This window comes from Perna viridis, chromosome 8, assembly GCF_037379345.1.
Source record: "Perna viridis isolate PV_CMFRI_1.1 ecotype Kerala chromosome 8, ASM3737934v1, whole genome shotgun sequence".
In the NCBI taxonomy this organism is placed as follows: domain Eukaryota; kingdom Metazoa; phylum Mollusca; class Bivalvia; order Mytilida; family Mytilidae; genus Perna; species Perna viridis.
In genome coordinates this window covers 38,986,126-39,006,998 of record NC_142452.1, presented here as the reverse complement: position 1 = coordinate 39,006,998, position 20,873 = coordinate 38,986,126, and the positions used below count along the sequence as shown (strand labels likewise).

The following is a 20,873-nucleotide window of genomic DNA, read 5'->3' as shown; positions in this document are numbered from 1 at the left end:
AGAAAGATGGGCACATAAATATAGAGTAATGACGATTTTAATGATACAATGAGAATCAAATAAATGAAAATTGATCTGACATACTGGTATAAAACGTAAGTTCCCAAGGCATATGCCCATCTATGCATTTTTCACAATATACATGTTGAACTGATACAAGTACATGTAGCATTGTAGTAGCTTTCTGTACATAAAGTTTAATGAGCTATTGCATTTTCATACATGTATATGTATCATAAAATTACCCACTCCAGAAATGCCAGGCAGAGGTTGTCTGATAAGCTAATTTCTGACTTGGTCCTGAGAATGGATGAATGGAATTCCAACCTCTTTAAGTTGTAGGAATAAATATTACCATTTAATAATTCTTTAAATCTATAAATTTTTTGAAAAGGGGTTCAAATAAAGTTTGTGGAATTATCTCTTTCATTTTCTCAAAAAGGAATGCAATCCAATTTTCTCCAAATATTTCAAACATTATCTCATATTGAATACATATTCATTTAATTAGACATTGTCTAATATTCAATTAGACATTGTCTAATATTCAATCGAAGGAGTTTTAAATGTAAAGATCTTCACCTTCATTGAATGTAGAGTGCTTCAATTGGAAAATACAATTTTTCAGATCAGCATCATAAGGCCATCATAAATAAATTCCTAGATTCTCATCCAACACTTTTCAGTATTAGAGGCTGGCAGTCGAATTTTAAGCTCTTCATTTTTTTTTATCATTTTAAGTGCAAAATGCTGTCATTTTGAAAGAAATTGACCTAATTTGGTCAAGGGTAAAAAAAAAATGGGTCGGGAGGGGATGGGAATCTAGGATATTTTTTATTTTATCCTAAAAATAATGTTGACTTATAAACTTAGTCAATCATGGAAAATATAAAATTACAATTTGAAAGAAATAACAAAAAAAGCTACCGTCCTTGGAAAATTTAATTTGTAAAATTGGATCCACACACTTTTTCACTATATCATGTAAGGACCATCAAAGTATTGAAGATCGAGTCCACTGAATGAATTCACAAAAAGTTGTAAGTGCTCAATTTTTCATAACAAATGACATAATCAAGCAGTTCAATCATGAAGTCATTACCTATGACCAATTTTACAGTGATGACCTTTTGTAATATTGTCTACAAGTACATGTATCTTAGACCATGAAAGAGGTAGAGTCCGTAAGACAGTCAAAGAAGCCCAAAATATCAAAACAGCTATATAACAAATGTACTGTAAAAATGACAGAAACTGGTACAATGTATATGTAGTACATTGTATTTGCTTATCCAACAATACTTATCAGTTTTGTAAATAATTTGCATGCTCTAGTCAACTTAAAGGGTAGTCATTTTTTTTTCAGTAAAATGTCTGAAAGTGCCTTGAATCTGTTTTTGCAAAAAATGAATGTGACTGTATGTAAGAAGGATATTTAACCCGTAAGTTGCTTTAGGCAGTGTGTTTGTCTGAGTAAAATTTGGATTTGTAAATTGAATGTGGAGATAGTTAAAACAATCAATGTACATGTATATATTAAAATTTGACAAATTTACAAGTACATAATGTAATTTATCTAATAACCTACTTCCACCTACATTGAAGGTGTCATAAAAACTCATTGGCTTCATAAAAATACAAAATCTGCTCTGCTTCATTAAAATAATACTTCAGTGTGATATCAAATTTTGATCATAATTTTCTGATAAAAAACTTCATATGATAGGGCCTGAAATAGGCATTAAAACCTTATCCTTTGAATACTTATCAATGTATTATAGAATGAAAAAATGTAAAACAACAATGAAACAATGGATGTACAATGAATTAATATCTATATTTAGTTGAGTAGTCTTTGGGTGACACGACCAGACCTCTGCCTTTTCTTGCACCACGAAACACAGTTTCGACTATATCTATAAGTTCTTGAGGTTCTTCCATTGCCCAGTTTATTTTGTTGTTATTACCAGTACCCAAGTCTATCATAATATGCTTGTTTCTGTAGAAAAACATAACAGTACATGGATCATACAACTCATACATTTTGTTGAAGTCAGGAACTTCACTTATATCAACAAGATAGACCACTGCAAAGTTTTTCATTTTCTCAGCACACCTGTAGAGTGTTTCGTCCATCACCATGCAGGTAGGGTCCCAATCGTGACCAAACCTAATGACCACAACTCGATCTTCCTCTGATAAGATTGCCTGGTCAACTTGCCAACCATTATGCAAATGCTGTAACATGTACGACATCTCGGTATAATGGTACTATTCCTTGCCCAGTAAGCTTTTTCAGTATTCGTTATTGCTAAACCAATATTACCTGAAAAGATAGACACCAAGAGTGAAAATGAAATTTTTTTTTCCAAATTATTAGTATAATATATACTACATGTACATTGTACATTTATTGGGTGAGATGTGTTATAACTAGAAATACTGTGAGCATGCTCTGAATAGGATACCCTGCTTCAAACGAAAATAAATGTGAACTCCTTTACATTTGTGGTTAAATTATTTCCCTTTGGAGTTCTCCAACAGAAATTATTTTCCTTCATACACATCTACAAAGGTACATATGCAAAACCTTCCTATTAAATTTCATTAAAATCTCTCGAGTGGTTTAAGAGCAGTTTGTGGACTGACATACAGACAGATGGGATGATTCATGCTGTCTGCCAGCAATCAATTTATTGTCCTTTCTGCTGCCTGCCAACAATGGACACAAACACTGTACATGTACATCAGAGACCTACATGTATAATTAAAGAGATAAGAAACTTGTTAATTAGCCAGTTTTTCGATCTAATTATAATGCGGCAGAGAACGAGATTCCCTGACCTTTCCACTAATTTATTGATCTACTTTTTCCCCTTTGATAAAATGATCTGAAATAAATCGTAGCAGGTGCCCAGAAGATGTAAAAATGGGAATCTGAAGACTTTATTCAAGTATTTTTAAGGACAAAAAGGTTATGATAGGTTCTTATCAAAATAATGAATTTGATTTTAAATTATTTTAATTTTCGTAAAAATTGGGGGTAGGCAACTTGTTTTCAATACATCTTTTTTGTTACTTTTGGTAGAGAGAAAAATGTGGTATGAACATGAAGCTAAGACATTGTAGAACAGGAAACTGAAGGTTTTATTTTGATATTTGCAATCCTTTTTTAGTTGTGATTATTTCAAGTCAAGTTGTCATTGTTCCCTGCCACATGACAATGTGAGATCCCAGTTTGTTACAAATGTCTTTAATTACAGGTCTGTGTACATGTATGTTCTTCCAGTAGCCATATGTAATGGTGGTGTCAACATTGGTATGATAGTCTTTTGAATAAATCACAAATACAAGTAGCATATTCAGACAACAATAAGAAAGTACAAAAAAATCACTAGACTGGTCATATGCATGCTGGTGAGACTTAAAATACTCCAGCAATGCTAGAGGTTGTCTGGCAAGCTATTATCTGACTTGGTGCCATCCTAACCTCTAGCATCTGACGCATAGAAAGCCACCGCAAATGTGAATTAGCTTAACATGTGTTTTAAAACAGTTTAAGTCTTTTATTTACATAAAAGAAGTTTAACCTTATGGAAATTGAGTGATAAAAATCCTAAATATTTGTGAAATACCTAGAAAACATTTGTAATGAAGACAGTTGTCAATTTTGAATTAAGTCCCTAATTTTACAGAATACAATATATTTTTGACAAAATGAACTTAAAGATGGTAAAGGCAATTCGTTGGTAAATTTGATATGTCGGTTTTGCAAATTGCAAAATTCGTAATTTTATCAACTGGAATTACACACTCAAAAAGCTTAAAACCAAATATAAAGTTCATTTTAACTGCATTTACAATGGATTTCCAGGACTGCTGGATTTTCTTATCAGGTAGGTCATTTATTTTTCTTCAGTTCTGGCACATTCTACAGTATTATGGTAAAGAAACTGTATAAAACGCTTTAAATGGTAAATAGTTTACTTAAATTCTGTCGACTTCAAAGAACGGCGGAACTAGCATTATGCAATATGGCGCTCGGAAATAAGGGGCTGGGATATGAAGGAACGGAATTCCAACCTCTTACGTTGTAGGAGTAATGCCTGGTGCATGTATAAAAGGGACTTTCTACACTGGTAATTTCCTGGAGAATATGCGTGTACATGAACACTTTTGAAAGAGACTAACTAAAGAAAAACAAAATTTACAGCGATTAAGTGTGGTGGCTCTGTCAACAAGGTAAACTTTCCTGCTAGTTTCGTGGTGTAGGAAAAATAATAACAATGTAAAAACGTTCGAACGAACACGATGAAAATCGACCCTATCACCCAACAAAACATCTGAATGATGTAGATCGTCTTGCTCACGGAAACGTTTTGAATATGCAATACTTTAAGGATACAACCAAGCGTCTCACTTACCGGTGCCTGAAGAAAATGGCAACACTGACCGTGAGACAGGTCATTTGCCTTGGCCGTAAGAATATAGCTCTTTTCAACGCCTTACACACGAAGCAAAAATTTCTTCCATGTATTTTCACTTTTAAACTAACCAATGTTCATTTTCTATCCAAATTTGACTATATAAATCGTATTTTGACTGCATTGAGATATCAGGAACTGTTTTTCCATGGTCTTCTAATTAAGCATACCTACTTTGGAGGCTGTTTTGTGTTTGTGTGGCTGGCTTCTCCTCTGTCTCATAGATACAAGATTTGTATGCAATAAGGCTTGCCATAAGGGGACAACCATTTGATTCCGAGGTGCTGGCAGTTATTGGAAATATTGACTTATTGTGGTTTAAACAGCTTCCAGTGTGTAACCATACATGTACCAAATTCCTCTTATCCAAATCACTTTATAACCATTGTTTCTATTATTACTAAGGAATTTTGTATTGAAACTTTGTCATAAAGTTCTGAATGATGTTTTAAATCAATTAAAGTTCAAGCTACATGTATTTGAAAACATTTATGATATTTTCAAACTCAGTCGATTTAATGTTCTCAAAAGTCTGAAATGTGAAACAAAAAGTTACCATGCCAAACAAAAAATTAACTATTTCTGACTCTCTAGTTTGAATTTTATGTTTTTTTCTGAAAACATTCAGAGGCTGAAATTTCCCTTTTATGTTTTGGATATCCTTTTGAGAGATTCAATATTTTTTTAAAAAAGACCCGTTCAGGTCTGGATGTCAAAAGAAAAGGCCTGCACCAGCACTAAGCTTGTCATAAAAGGCAATTAAATAGTGCTCAGAACGCTAGCCGGGGGCTAGGGCGCTCTGCCCACAGAGCAACTGTGTTGTGTGCCCCAGGTGGTGGAATGGGGTACCCCTGGTGTGTTACATGCTGGGGTTGTCCGGCTTTAATACGGAAAAGCTGATAGCAATCCATAGTGGTGCACCATGTTGGGAAAGATGCCACGTTCCTCGCACGTTAAAGAACCCTACTGTGGTATTCTCCCAGAGTAGGAACCATAGGGCTCCATCACAGGAGGCTAATTGTCTGACCCTACCCACCTCTCCCAATTTCCAGTGGCAATCAAAATTTCTCGACCCCATTACCCTTGTGTCCCATCCCATTTTTCATTTCAAGTTCATTTTTTCATCCACTTCATGTTCATCGCCCCAATATAGCTGAAATATTGCTGCTGGGGCGTTAAACCCCAACAAACAAACATAAAAAAGGAAATCTTGGAGTTTGAATTCCATACTGTATCGTAGCACAAATCCCTGTACCAGCAAAAGTAGATACAATCTTATCAAAAATGAAAAAGAAAGTCTCTTAAATAGAAATTGATGTGATGTAAATGTATCGCTTTCTCGACCCCATTACCCTTGTGTCCCATCCCATTTTTCATTTCAAGTTCATTTTTTCATCCACTTCATGTTCATCGCCCCAATATAGCTGAAATATTGCTGCTGGGGCGTTAAACCCCAACAAACAAACATAAAAAAGGAAATCTTGGAGTTTGAATTCCATACTGTACCATAGCACAAATCCCTGTACCAGCAAAAGTAGATACAATCTTATCAAAAATGAAAAAGAAAGTCTCTTAAATAGAATCTGATGTGATGTAAATGTATCGCCCTTGAATATTTTAACAGTGTTTTATTGTGAAATATACAAGTAAAATAAAATTGTACAAATAACAAAAATACCAGACTTTGATTTTGGGTACGGGAATTTTTGTATTCCACATTTCGGTACTTTCGAAAACTGAAAATTGAATAAAAATCAAATTTTTGAGAAACATTTTTAAAAAATCATGGATTGTAACCTAGTCATCATATCATTTTATAAATGTGTACAAATTATCAGCTGGAAATATCGTTATAATGAAGAAATTAACCATAGAGTATTTGGGTACTGGGAAAAGTTGGTTCAGTTACGGGTACGGTTTACACATTTTGTTATGAAACTTTCCAGTGCAACCTATTTCTGGTGCAGTCACAAATCTCAGCTGTTTAAATTACATGTATATTTGTACATGTAGTTGGCTTAAACAGTGTAGGCTCTGCAGCATCAGCTTTTGTACACACAATGTAGGACAAAAAATGTATCTTACCAATTGAGGAATACCATAATTTTTTAAAATATGTGTATTCATTCATATTATCATATGACAATGATTGTACAATGATAGAGGTCATATTGTCTTGTGTTATAAAGGGAAAGATCTGCCGAGGTGTGTTGGTTATACAGTGCAGAAACGAGAGAAGAGTGATGTTACTCTGTCTAACTACAAGAGAGGAACAGGTGGCCGATCTTCATTCAGTGGCCAAGTAGTCACTGTGTTCGGTGCTACAGGATTTGTTGGAAGATATGTGGTGAATAAATTGGGTAAGATTTTTTGAACCACATATTAAAACCTTTTACAGAGTACATGTACCATTCTAATTTATAATTTTAACAGTCTATTGCATTCTTTTTTTTTTATGAAATGACATACATTGTACCCGTAATTAAAGCTTTTCACTGAGTGACATGTACTATTCTAATTTATAATTTTAAAGAGATCATTCCTACTTCACACAAGTTTACTATTGTCTCACTTAGAACACACAAGTAACAATATATTAAAATTTCATGACATTTGGTTCAGTAAAACTAAAGTTATCACATGGAAACAAAAAAAATTGATAAAGACACATCAGTAACATCATAACATAATACAGTGACAATTTTTTGTGGAAACTTAAAAATGGTTTAATTGTTTACTACACAATTACTTGAGGTTGTATATAGAAACATTTTTTCAAGCAACAATTTTGGTGAGTAAATCCGTGATATCATGCATAATGCAGTTCAATGCCTGAGACATCTAACTGAGATTGTGATCCTTCCTCAACTCTGACAAATTAGATCTCTTGAAATTGGTGATATGAGGAAAAACTTAGAATATGAAGAAATTCTCAACTTAAGAATTTTTTATGAAAAAAAACAGGCCAGGTTTTGTTACTACAATGTACTGGTATATGTACATGTATAGATTTAATGATGCATGTTTCTGTTTTTTTTTCAGGAAAGATTGGTAGCCAGATGATTATACCTTGGAGAGGTGACTTCTACTATGCCAATAACTTAAAACCTGCTGCCGATTTAGGCCAGATGTTGTTTCATGTGAGTTTGTCATTTTCCATGTCAATTAAGACAAATTCACTAAATCATGTATTTGTTTTGGCGTTAACACAAGTAGTGGCATCCCATTGAAGTTCTGGGAAAAAAAAATTGTGTTTGTTGTTTGTGTGTGTGTGTGTGTATGAATATGAGTTTTGTTTTTCTACTATTTATTTTTGTAACAAGCATTTCATTTAACATCCAATCTATTTTATAGAAAAGAAACTTAATTGCAGCAATTTATTTTGCAATATGTTCATAAACACTAAATTTGCAGAAAAAAATGCCGTGGTAAAAATAGTTGGTAAACAGTAACAATGGAAGTTAAATTTTAATTCCTTTTTAATGTTCAATTTAACTCTGAAGGTATATGTTCATTGGGTTTCAGGAAACTGATGTCAGAAATGATGATGACATTAGGAAAGTTTTACAGTACTCAAATACTGTGGTGAATTTGTTGGGCAGAGACTGGGAAACAAGGTATGTGTGTAAGGCAAAATAAAAAAAAATATGTCTGTCTTTCTACCCTACCTACCCTAGTTTTTTTGTGCCTACCCTAAACATTTTATGGTTATTTTGGGTCAAGCACTATTAAAGTCTAGATTGTTTCCCTATTTACTCAACGTAGAATGTTCCTGAGAAAGAAAACAACTTCTCTATCTACATTGTACCTGGCCTATTTTTCCTTAATTATAGCAAGAAACATGACTATAAATGTTTTTGGCCGAAAAATAATTTGATTGATCAGGGATAAAAAATTTTCATGCACTGTTGTTTTAACATGATATGCATGTGTTTTGTCTGTAAAGCAAGGGAATATTTAATTCTAGTACATTCTATACCATTTCTTGAAAAACTAAAATTATAACATGATAGAGGGAAAAACATTTTATTGATTAGATAAGGGCTGTTCCTGTGGAACCTATTAAGGATCGGGGTAAGGCATTTTTATTCTTTGTATATGGGTGGGCGTTCAGGTCTCTTGACAAATTATAACGTTTAGTACAAAACATCAATAGAACTAATATGGGTGACTCCCCTGTTGAAAAAGTGCCTGCCCTGGATACCTCTTATCTTTTAATGGGACATCCCTAACTCTGATATATCAAATTTTTATTATGCAATAAATTTCAGTGTAATGTTTTTTGTATGTATATACATATGTAACTGAATTTTGATTTGAATTTTTGAAAACATGAAGGTGCAATATATATACTTTATGTTGGAAGTGTTCTCTGTCTTTCCCTTTATTTTAATGTACAAACTGCCTGTCACATTTTAATACATGTACATGTAAATAACTTATTTACAAAAGCAATAACTCACATTGTGAACATAATTTTGGCTGATTCTGTCTAGTGAACATATTCTCTTGTATAAATTTTTCACTGTTTCAAATAATGATTAGCTCATTGTTAAAATTTAATTTTGCACTTACCATTTTTGACGCATTTCTGTCCACCATGAAAAAAGTGAAAATTAGTACATCGCAAAAATAATGTTACAGGAGCCCTTGTTATACTTGCTTTTGTTTTTCAAGTGTAAGTATATTGTAGTTAAATATCTGTTTGAGAAGTCTGCCTTGTCTGTTGATTTTTGATTATGTTTATTTTTGAAAATCGTTACAAATGGTCATGTTTTTTTTTAAGAATTAGTATGGATTGATAAGTTTGTAAATACTTCAACATCTTAATGATAGATACATAATTGTGTAAATAATGTCAATTTGTTTTGCAGAAATTTCAAGTACAATGATGTTCATGCGACAACTGCGCGCAAGATTGCCAAGTTTGCAAGAGAGGCAGGGGTAGAGAAACTGGTCCATTTCTCATCTCTTAATGCTAGCCCAAATCCACAAGTCTGCTTTAAAAGTGGTGGGTCAGACTTTCTCAAATCTAAGGTATGGCTTTATGTGTGTGAAACTCAAATGTCTGATGAAGGCACAATATCACACAGAATACATGTTTTATAACACGTACATATTACTAAGTAATGGCTGTACATAATTCTAATAATAGTTGTTTTTTATTATGTGTGGAAAAGGGCCATCTTTGAATACATTTGGTAGGGCCAAAATTAAAAATTAGTTTGTTTGCCATAGCCCAACCAACCCATCAAAAGTCCATGACTGAAAAGTTTGTATTGGCTGATAATAATTGATCTTTTTTTCTCCTTTCTTTCCGATTTCCAAATTTTTTTGAGTAATTAATCTGTCACTTAACGTATGTTTTGATCTTATTGATAGGCATTACAAAATAAACAACAAATTCTGTTATATGTACATGTAGTTAAATGTCAATATTTCTGCATCACACATCTTTATATTAGTCTTTTTAAAATTAAAATTCAGGCATTGGGATAAAAAAAAAATTACCTACCTACCTACAGACCCAATTTTTTTTAGCACTTTTGGTATGGCAAATATAATTTTTTATTCTGGCCTAGTAATGACAATAACCATTCATTATTCCTTCTTCAGATAAAATCAATGATTTCACGTTTTTTATTAGCCAGTGTTTTTAGAGTGATAATAATTTTAAGGAGGTAACACCTAGGGTAAGGGACACAATTCATACAAATCATTGGAATGTTTGTATTCAGCATTTTACATTAATCTCATGTAAGCATCAAAGTAACTTGGACTTATTTCATTCTGTTTCAAAGGAAAACTTGAAAGGCTTTGGTAAAATTGAATATGATACAAATTTATCTCTGATTTCAAGAGTTATGTCCCTTATCCTAGGTCTTCTTTCTCAAATAAAGACCAGGAAAGTTTTAACAACTATGTGCTGGCTGTGACCAAATGTATATGATTAAACGTTTCATACCATTGCACCTACAGATATAATTTCATGATTTTTGTGTCATATTTGTTCTGAAAACAAAAAAAAATTGGTCTAGGAAGTGAGTATCTTTATTTTTCCATACTCTTTTTCTTCTTAATTGATACAGAAAACTTCAGTAGTCTTTATAGAACTTTTCGTATAATTTTGTTTAATAATATAAAGTCTTAGAAACATTTTTTTCTATTACAATATAATATATTATTTTTACAGTATGAAGGGGAATTGGCAGTAAGAGAGGAATTTCCTGAAGCCATTATATTCAGACCAGCTGACATCATGGGAGAAGAGGACAGATTTATTAAATCATACATGTCTCGAGGTATAGACAGTAAAATAAACAACAAATACTATTGGTTAAATGGCCATTTTACTGTATTACACATCTTTATATTAATCTTTTTCAAAAATTTAAAGTTAAAGATAAAGTTTACTTCTAAAATCACCTGTCTGTGTAAGTCATATAAATTTAATTCTATGGTTTTCATTAAATATACTTTTTGTAGTCTCTTAAACTTGGTCAGTACATATCTCAGGGTAGCTAGACTTTAAAATTGGTTGTCACTGATTCTCTGCCAAGCATGTATATTTAATGGATAGAGTGAGGAGTCACAACTGGCTGGATTGGAGTCAGAATAATGTGTCTGAGTAGGGTGGCATGCCTGCCTGTAGGCTGTTGCCTCTGTGAGCTAGCACAGTAAAAGTCTGGCTCAGTGTGTCAACTAGCACAAGGCAGAGTCTGTTCAATTTGTCAATCGCTCCTGTAATGCATGAAATATCTGCCATGTTAAACCATAATAAATCAATTAGTAAATGTATTTTAATTATGCTATGAAACACTAATACACTTAACTAACAAATTTTCTTTGAATTTCAAAAATGATGACATATTATGGTAAGTTTTGTATGAATTCATCTTCTAAAATGAGCTGTCTAATCAAATATAAGAATAGGAGATGTGATATGATTACCAATGAGACAGTCATCCACCAAAAGCCTACCAACGAACTATTAAACTTCTACAGGTCACCACACAGTCTTCAGTGGCGGACAAAACCCATTAAAAATCAACAACCAGTGGACCACAGGTTCCTGGCTTTGGACAGGCACATAAAGTTCCAGAGTACAAAAGTTACTACGAGGGCTATAAATAAGAAATTGGATTTTGATTGAGAAAAAATTCTTGAGAACTACAACTTTGATTAGTGGAATGTTATTTTTCATTTTTAGATATTTACCCATAGTAATGGATGGAAGAAAGATATAAATTTTAGCTCTGATAGTTGAATATTTTCTCCTTTTCAGCAAGAAGACGATCATTTTTCAAGATTCCTGTGTGGAAAAGAGGTGAACAAACGATTAAACAGCCAGTCTGGGTAAGTTTGAGCATATTGATGAATACTAATGCTACAGTGGATTCCTGTCACTTTGTTTGAGGAAATTATGGAATTGATGGATATTACTATTTCAATAGATTATATTATAATGTATTAGTATAAGAGAGTGTCCATACAAAAACCAGGCAGTGGGTTGCACATGACAAATTCATTGAGAAGGGAGATAACTCTTTATTTTCGTGTAAAATTTGGTTGCTTTATTAGAGAACTTAAAAATCGTTTTCAGAGCCATCAATTTTTGCTTTAAAAAAATCTATTACTATTTGACTTACATATAATATAAACATTACATTGAAATAAAACATTCAGTGGGATAAAATTTACCCTGTGCCAACCATATCATAGGATCTGCCTGATTTTTACATGGACAGCCTCTTAAGTGGGGTAATTATTTTCCAATATGAAAAAAGATGCCTGTCTCAGTACACAGTCTAAGAAAAGATAAAATATTGTGAAATCAAATTTTACTAATAACTTATTTTTGTTTTTCCAATTTAGCTATATTCTTCGGTATATTTTGAAAAATATTTATGTAATTATAAAAAGAAATTAAGTTTTTTTCAATTTTCCTTATGTAAATAAAAGGAATTTTGTACATGGATAAGACAGGAAAGAGTACACAATGAAACCAAGATTCAAGGGGAATCAAAAGAATATTTAGGAAATCATTTTGTATTTTGAGATCTTGTGCAATTAACGAGTATGCAATGAAATGGAAACCACTATAATTTGTAACGACTAATTAACAGTTACAGCATTACAGATGTGTCAAGTTATATTATTTATTCTCTAGTTTCCAGCGAATTTAACCATTTCTCGACCTATTATATAAATACTTTTTGTCCAATTTATCTCAGCTTCCAATGGAAGGATATATTTGGTGTGTAGCTTTTTAGAGATGGGGCATTTGTTGTTAGAGAAATTGGTTGCTGTCCGACACCATCTTCCTGTTTTTCCTGTAGGACTTTGCCATTTTTCATTATATAAATTGAATCTGGATATACATAGAGCGATAACATGCACAACTTTTTGTTGTTGTTTATTGATGTACATGTACTGTGAAAGTACTTATTTGTGGGTGTCAAATTTCATGGTTTAGGGGAAAGGCACAAGTTTGTTAATTCTTGAATTCGTGGTTTTGATGATCCTGTCATACAATTTAAAATAAATAGACCTTTTTGTTGGGAACCAAAGTTTGTGGTTTACCTTACCTACAAAATCCACGAAAATTAGTACCCCACAACCATGAGTACTTTCATAGTATCTCTTTTGTGGACTAGGAATACTATGTTTCACTTCATTCTTCTTTTACTCCATAACATTTTTATAATCTCTTTATTATGCTACATTTACAGGTATCAGATGTGGCCCAGGGTGTAATAAATGTACTGAATGATCCTGATGCTATAGGCAAGACATATGAGATTGTTGGGTAAGGCCAGAATTAGATCCTTGCTGTTAATGACAATGATTTCTAGATGTGCAGGGTTGATTAACCCTCTAATTGTGATTTATCTACAATCCTTCCTCAATTTGAAATTTACAAATCAGATTGCTTAAAGTTGAAAATCTGAGGGAAAATTCAGTATTTGAGGAAGATATCAATTCTAGATTTTTTATTGAATCCAGGCCTGATGTAATTAAACTCATGAAACTATATTTATGATTTCAACATTGTAAATTTTGAATTTCTATGAGTTTTCATAAACTATTAATACATTAAATTCAATTATGAATATATAAAGGAAAAAAAATACCAAATATTTTTTTGAATTATGAAGGAATATCATTAGATGGTTGTCTTAGGAACTTTTCACCATTATTTTCATTATTTTCAAATCAATAATTGGATCTTATTACTGCCACTTTTTCAATCAAATATTGATTTAACTTTAGCTTGTTAGTCTTATTACATGACCCTGTGAAATCATGAGAATGGGTCTCTAACTCCCATTCATAAGCATAGATAGAGGTTGTTTATTTTGTAAAGACAACAATGTTGTCAACAAAAACATCTTGTGCATCAATACAAAAATCAAATATAGCACTTAACACTAATTTTTCATTGTAAAAAGTTTTGTAATACAATGTAACACAAAATACCAAATTCTGATCATTATTTATCATGTCAATGTGTCTGTAAATTTGAAAACCAAATACAAGTCAGTCTTTGAATTTCAATGCTTTCAACTGTAAAAATAGTGCATTAGGCCAATGAAAATTAATTGATAGATTTTCATTCCGCCCGCCCTCAAAAATACTCCCACTCCAATTTTTGTTTATTTTTTCAAATTTACGATTTCCTGATTTTGTATGTGTCTGAGTCCGGTGCAGTACAGGTTTTAGTGTGTTTATTTAACTTTGTAACAAAAATGGTGTTGTCAGTGTAAATACCGAGAAAAGAGGATGATATGCAACCATAAAACATATGGTGTAATATCTATATGTAGTGAAGAAGATCTCTTTATGTATGGTTTAAATGTTTAATGGTTTAAAATGATAGTTCCATCTGCATGTTGTAATCAGGACAAAAAAGAAAATGAAAAATATAATAAAAAATCCTCCCTACTGACCCACATTTTTGTGGACCTCTGGATGAAAGTCGAGCTATTAAATTTAGTTGGCCTAAAAAATAAACCAAGAATGAGACTTACAAGCATAGAAGATTTAAATTGTCTCATTATTAGCTTTCCATAGATGTGAATTCTCTACATTTCAGTCCCAACAGGTATTATTTAGCTGACATCATTGACTACTGTTGGAGAGTATGTAGATACCCTGAAAATTGTAGAATGCCTCTTGATCCATTAATTAAGTAAGTGATTTAGATGCAATGTAGAAGTACAGAAAAATGTTCATGATTTGTGAAGGAATGTATTTACTGATTTTTATTTAAAAGAACATCCTATATTCAATTGAAATGTAAATTTCTCTGATTATTTTAGTTTAAGATTATGATTCAATTAAATTATACAAGTTGCTGACCAGAAATATATGAACATGATTAAGTGCAAGTTTTTGTAGGATCAGGCAAAATGGGAAAAATTAGAAACATGCATGTAAAAAACACCCCACTGATCTGACAATTTAATTTCACTCAAGACTATTATTTGATCTCTGCATATTGAATTTGCTCATAAATTTTTCAATAGAATGTTAGAAAAATGATGTTTTTGACTGAGTTATCTGCCCTTGAAATATTCATTTTCAGTACATTTCAATGAAATTATAACTCAAATTGCCAAATGGATATGGAAACTTTTGTCTTTTTTCCCTGATTCTGATGGTGCAAATAGTCAAATTAAATTTTCAAAATGAATGTTTTTTATACTATGTTTCACCCACTGCCTGATTCTTACAGAGACTGACACTGAAGGGAGGAATTTATCAGTAAGAAATAAAAAGAAAACTGTCAATCCATTTAATGGTACTAATAAGATAAAAAGATGAATACACAACCAGAAAATCAACAAATCAAGTTTTCTACCACAAAGTTCTTGTAATCACAAAAATAGCAGTGGGTGGTACAGTATAATAGAGTCACCTTGTCCCTCTGTTCATCATTCCTTTCGTCCATCAAAATTTTGACACAATTGTTTTCGTTGCCAATGGATGGATTTATTTCAAAATCGTGTGTAGATTTTATACATAATATGTACACGTATATAATGGTATGATGCTATCATCATCCATGACACTTGGTTTTCGTGCGATAACTGGAATAATAGTTGGTTGATCTTTATGACATTTTATAACAAGGTTCTAAACCACAAAAAGAAGGTTTGTATAGATTTTGAGGGTTATGGCCCAAATCGTTTTAGAAAAAAAAACAAAAAGGGAAGATAAAAAGCTTTTCATTGAATTTAACTATATGATTCCAGTAAAAGAATTGGAATGTCTGTGATATTCCATACCACAATGGTCTGACTGGTTTTGATTTTGAGGGTTAAGACTTGAAATTTAAGAAATTAAGGGTTTAAACAAGCATTTTCCTTATGTTCAGACAATAAATTGACTATTTGTGGAAACTGTATTACAAGGTGCCATGCCACCCAAGGAAGGCTGGAATTGATTTTGGAAGTTAAGATTTGAATGTTTTTTGGAAAAAGGTTCCAAAAAAGGCCTGAAACAAGCATTTTTCTTATTTCCAGACAATAAGTTGAGTTGAGTGGATTTCATGTATTTTAGTATGAGGTGCCATACCACAAAAAGACGGCAGGGATTGATATTTGGGGTTGTGAGTAGAGCCAAGTAAGAATAAGGGGCCACAAAGTGGCCAGTAACTACAAGCTGCCATACCCTCAAAGAAAGTTGGGATTGATTAGAGGTTTTAACTGGAACCAGTTTGGAATAAATGCCAAAAAGTGACTTCTTCGATCCTTGTCAAATTCTTATCCTTTGTCAAATATCAAATGGTAATCAAAATTCGAAGCTGTATGAAGTTTGAATGGTGTGTCCATATTTGCCCCAACTGTTCAGGGTGCAGCCTCTGCTGTCATTTCAAGCTGTGCCCAGTGAAGCTTTTTTTTAAGTAAAGTACTCTAAATTATATTGCCTGTTGTTTTTTACTTGTAGAATTAGAACTAAAGTCTACGAGAGAAACCTTTGGTTGACACATGGAATGCCACAATTTTGTTATGACAAATTAGAAAAGGTAAGTACAACATCATCAGACCTAACTTCCATTCAGATTCATGTCAAATTCAGCATGTACATTACAGCAAGTACTAAAGTTAACTTCAGGGAATAGATTTTATCTTCCCTTGATTGAAAGACCATTACCTGTGCTGGTTTCATTAAGAATTTTCCTCAAAATGTTCCTCAACTGAACTTTCGACCAATCAAGTCACTTGAAATTGGATGATTTGAGGAAAATCTCAATTTGAGATTTTTTATGAAATCCAAGCTTGATCAAACTTCTTACGCAATTGATTGGACAACCAACAAGGTAATTTAAAATTCCTATCAGACACAGATTTGTATACCTATGAAGTAATTGGAAAGACTTGAAAATTTAAGAAATTAGGGGCCTAAATAAGCTTTTTCCTTATGTTCAGACAATAACATGACTACAGTATTTGTGAACAGTTCTCTTGGAAATTGAATTACAAGGTGCCATGCCACCAAAGTAAGACTGGGGTTGATTTTTTGGGGTTAATACTTAAACCTTTTTGAAAAAGAGGCCAAAAAAGGCCTGAAACAAGCAGTTTAATTCTCGTTGGAAAGAATGGCCAAGGAAAGAATAAGCTATATTACTTGCTATAAATCCACATTAAAATGTTTCAAAAGCACTTGTTGATGTATTTCAATAATTACTACACATGTAATTAGAAAATGCATTATCAAAAGTGCACTTCATTTTACATTATTAGAATGGTTTAGTTTAAAACATTGAAATAATACAGAATATTTAAATGAGACAAAAACATGGCATTTTTTTTAAAATTAATACTCACTTTCATGTAAGTATTAATGTTTTTCAAATCATTCCAAGCTCAAACATTTTTATCTAAAACATATCAGAAAATGCATTATGCATGTATGTGTCACCCAGCATCAGAATTTATTTGGCTTTTGTAAAACATTTCAGTGACATGAAACAAATTTTGGTATCTACTGGTAATAATTTTTCTTTACATATGAAGAAAAGTGCATGTGTAGAGAAATAGAATTGGTAATCTGTAATAAAGCACATGTCATAAGGGCTGTTCAATTAAAATTTACATGGGGAGGGTGGTGTAACTGTAAAAAAAAAAACCCACCAATATAAAAGAAAAGGTTGGCAACCCCCATCCCTAACATATTATAGATTCTTTAGATATCCCCTACCACCAGAAAAAATAAAATATAAAAAAATGATAAATCTGTTGAAAAACACATGTAGTACTAAATTTTGGGATATCATAGCATCAAAATCTTCCAACTCCCAGTTGTATTGAATTGTAGAGATGAAATTTCACCCCTACCAACATACCAGTAATTCAATTTATCAAACATGCCCATTCCAACATAAAAAAATATGTTTTACCTCCCACTCAGAGAAAAATAAAACAATGGCATTCCCCTCCCTATATAGATGGAACAACCCTAATGCAGTCCATCATAACTTGTTTTGGAAATTTGTCAGCTACAAATATACTTTTTGATCTTTTATAAGCAATTGAAACATGTTACATTAGTAGTAATCTGTAAGGAAACAGACATAATTTTTGTTCCAAACTTTTTCAAATCTGGACTTTTTATACTGTTTTTATGATTCTTTTCTTATTATATATTTACTTCAGATTTTGCTAATTTCTGCTTTGTTTGTTGACATCACAAAGTCAGGTCAGGGAAATTTTTATGGTTTTTTAAATTCTGATGCTAGGTTGACATATACAGTGGAGCCTCTGAAAACCGGCTGCCCATGGGACCAAAGAAATCGGACGGTTTTCAGAGGTGCCGGTTTTCGGAGGTTCCGGAAATTTTCGTATCTGTTCCGTATATGGATACCAGAAGTACAATGTTATTGATCTTGTGATCGATCCGATCCTATTGATGATTATCTGATTGCACCGTTTGTATGTTTCTACACACATTCTTTGATAGGTATTTGTGTATGTTTGTGTTCAAATCAAGAATAAACGTAAGTTGTATTGTTGTTTTTAATTAAAGAGTAATCGTACTGTTCAGTATTTTTATATTGTTGACAGTTTAGTGATGCGTGGCGTAGTTTATTGACATTGTCTTTGATCTGTGTAAAGTTTTTAAGGTAAACTAAACCTTTAAGGTAAAGATGAAGATGTGACTGAGAAACTAAAGAAACAAATCAAAAGTGAAATAAAAATGTCTATATTCATCAACAGTTTCTACATTTACACCGGCACTTTCTCCACTAACGGTAAACGCTTTAATAGCATGGCGACTCTTAAATTTTTCAAACCACCCGTTTGAGGCTTTGAAATCGGAAATGTCTAACTGACTGGCAAATTCTAAGGCTTTGCTTTGCAAAATAGGCCCGGAAATCGGAATAGTCTTGTATCGAGCTTGACGGAACCAGTCCCACATCAGATCGTTCAAATTGTCATGTTTACTTTTGTTACCAAATCTAAATTTCTTCAAATTGTCATTGTTATCATAATTTGCAAGATATTCTGATTTTCTCTTTAAAATATCGGAAACGGTCGTTTTTCCTACACCGAATTTTTCACTTAACGATTTCTGAGATGGTTTTGGAAAACTTTCAGATTCTTTGATTAAATTAATTTTGTCTTCTAGCGTTAATTCAATACGACGACATTTAGCCGGCGGTTTTGACATTTTAGCAGTAATTTTAGATTAAACCAGAAGCAATGCAAATTTCAGAATGATTTGAAAATTGTAACACCGGCTATTTAAGGAAAACCATTTTCAAGCCATAACTTTAATTTCATTTACTCATTTTACAATAGAACACAAGCGGTCGGCACAACCTATTTTGAAGTTTTCATTTTCTGTTTTTACAGAATCGTTTGAAAATGTGGTTATCAAAACAATTTTTGAATTTAACATTTGTTAAAAAGTTAATTACATATAGGATCATGGTTATTGCCCTCATTATCTGTGATAATTAATGAATAAAAGAGTCACTCCTTGTTAATGCCAATCAAGATCGGTGTTAGCCTTTTGAAGTACTGATTTATTGATCTTACCGTGATTGACATGTTTACAACATGTTACACGGCTCATTGATCTTACTTGTCGGCAAACTTTTCACCGGTTTTCCGAGGTTAATTTTTACAAAGAAATGGGTTTTGGGACCGAATTTTGCAGCCGATGTTCGGAATTCAGAGGGGCCGGTTTAGGGAGGAAATTTTTACTTAATTATATAGGGGAAAATTCCGGACCAAAAAATTGAGAGTCCCACATCTCGGACAACCACTACCTGTAATTTGAATGTTTGTATGTAGGTTTTACATCAATCACATTTAAGCATCAAAATAACTTGGACTGATTTCATTCTGTTTCAAATGAAAGCTTGATAGGCTTTGGTGAAATTGAATATGATACAAACATATCACTGATTTCAAGAGTTATGCCCCTTACCCTAGGTCTACCTTCTTAAGTTTAGATTAACTTTTAAGTAAAGGTAGCTCTTTCTATTTTCAGGACTCTGTGACTGATGTCTTAACAGGATGTCCAACATTAGAGGATCTGAATGTAAAACTGACACCATTAGAAAGAGTCCTACCCTACCTTTTACAGAGATACATCAGACAGAGTTTTTATGCAGAGTCTGTGGGAGAATTTCCGACACCCAAGCCTCCTCTTACAGCAGATGCTGTGTAGGGATAGATTAGACTATAGACAATTATTTATAAAACAAAGATTTGTTTTAAACAAGTATTTTCTGTTGACATGGCGAAATAAACTGAGTAACGTTGATGTGATGGTCTTTCACTGTTCTTCAGCATTTTCTATTCTGATAGAGCTTTCAGTTTCACTGAACCCTAATATTACATGTGTATTTTAATGTTGGGGCTATTTTTCTTGCTTTGTACTATTTCTGATTTTGAATTAAATATGTTTTATTTTTAACTCCAATTTACTTCTACATTTTTCCAAATTTAACAATAGTCAAGTAAAAAAAAAATGAAACTAGAACTATATTATAAGGGCTTTTCCATAAAAGGTGGGGATACCCTGTAGTGATCAGCCTCTCTGTTTGTCCATAATAAATTGTTTCAGGGCAGTAACATTTTTGTCTTTTGATGTAGGCTTTTGACATTTGACATGAGGGTAGACCAGTTCAAGACCATGTGTTGTTATTTAAGCCCCTAAATACTGTGCTTGGCGGTGATGCAGTGAATAACAATTTTGAAGTCTTATGTGTTGGTCATGGATTGAATCCATGACCTCCAATACTCGAAGCAAGCATGTTACCTCAAGATTTTGGTAAATTGAGATGATAGCTCATTACTGTGCTTGGCGGAGGTGCAGTGGCTAACAATTTTAAAGTCTTATGTGTTATTTGGCCATGGATTCTCCAATACT

General features: G+C 32.5%; 2 protein-coding genes across 3 annotated transcripts; one reads left to right on the top strand and one right to left on the bottom strand.

Annotated features, from left to right (window-relative positions):
- Positions 1 to 19: 19 nt before the first annotated feature.
- LOC148610439 (thioredoxin-like protein 4A) lies at positions 20 to 4,347 on the bottom strand. 2 transcript variants are annotated; one of them, XM_088543313.1, is made up of 2 exons: positions 4,212 to 4,347; positions 20 to 2,326 (listed from the first exon to the last, which is right to left on the bottom strand). In XM_088543313.1, the coding sequence occupies exon 2, from the start codon at positions 2,254 to 2,256 to the stop codon at positions 1,828 to 1,830; it is 429 nt and encodes a 142-aa protein (XP_088399439.1). In that variant the 5' UTR covers positions 2,257 to 2,326; positions 4,212 to 4,347; the 3' UTR covers positions 20 to 1,827. The 2 variants fall into 2 exon arrangements, with proteins under 2 accessions (XP_088399439.1, XP_088399440.1); XM_088543314.1 differs by having other exon boundaries at positions 4,091 to 4,221.
- Positions 4,338 to 20,264, top strand: LOC148610438 (NADH dehydrogenase [ubiquinone] 1 alpha subcomplex subunit 9, mitochondrial-like). Its single transcript, XM_088543303.1, has 11 exons — positions 4,338 to 4,479; positions 6,674 to 6,844; positions 7,527 to 7,624; positions 8,010 to 8,101; positions 9,359 to 9,521; positions 10,678 to 10,786; positions 11,770 to 11,840; positions 13,217 to 13,293; positions 14,581 to 14,676; positions 16,437 to 16,515; positions 19,989 to 20,264. The coding sequence occupies exons 1-11, from the start codon at positions 4,386 to 4,388 to the stop codon at positions 20,166 to 20,168; spliced, it is 1,230 nt and encodes a 409-aa protein (XP_088399429.1). The 5' UTR covers positions 4,338 to 4,385; the 3' UTR covers positions 20,169 to 20,264.
- The last annotated feature ends 609 nt before the right edge of the window (positions 20,265 to 20,873 follow it).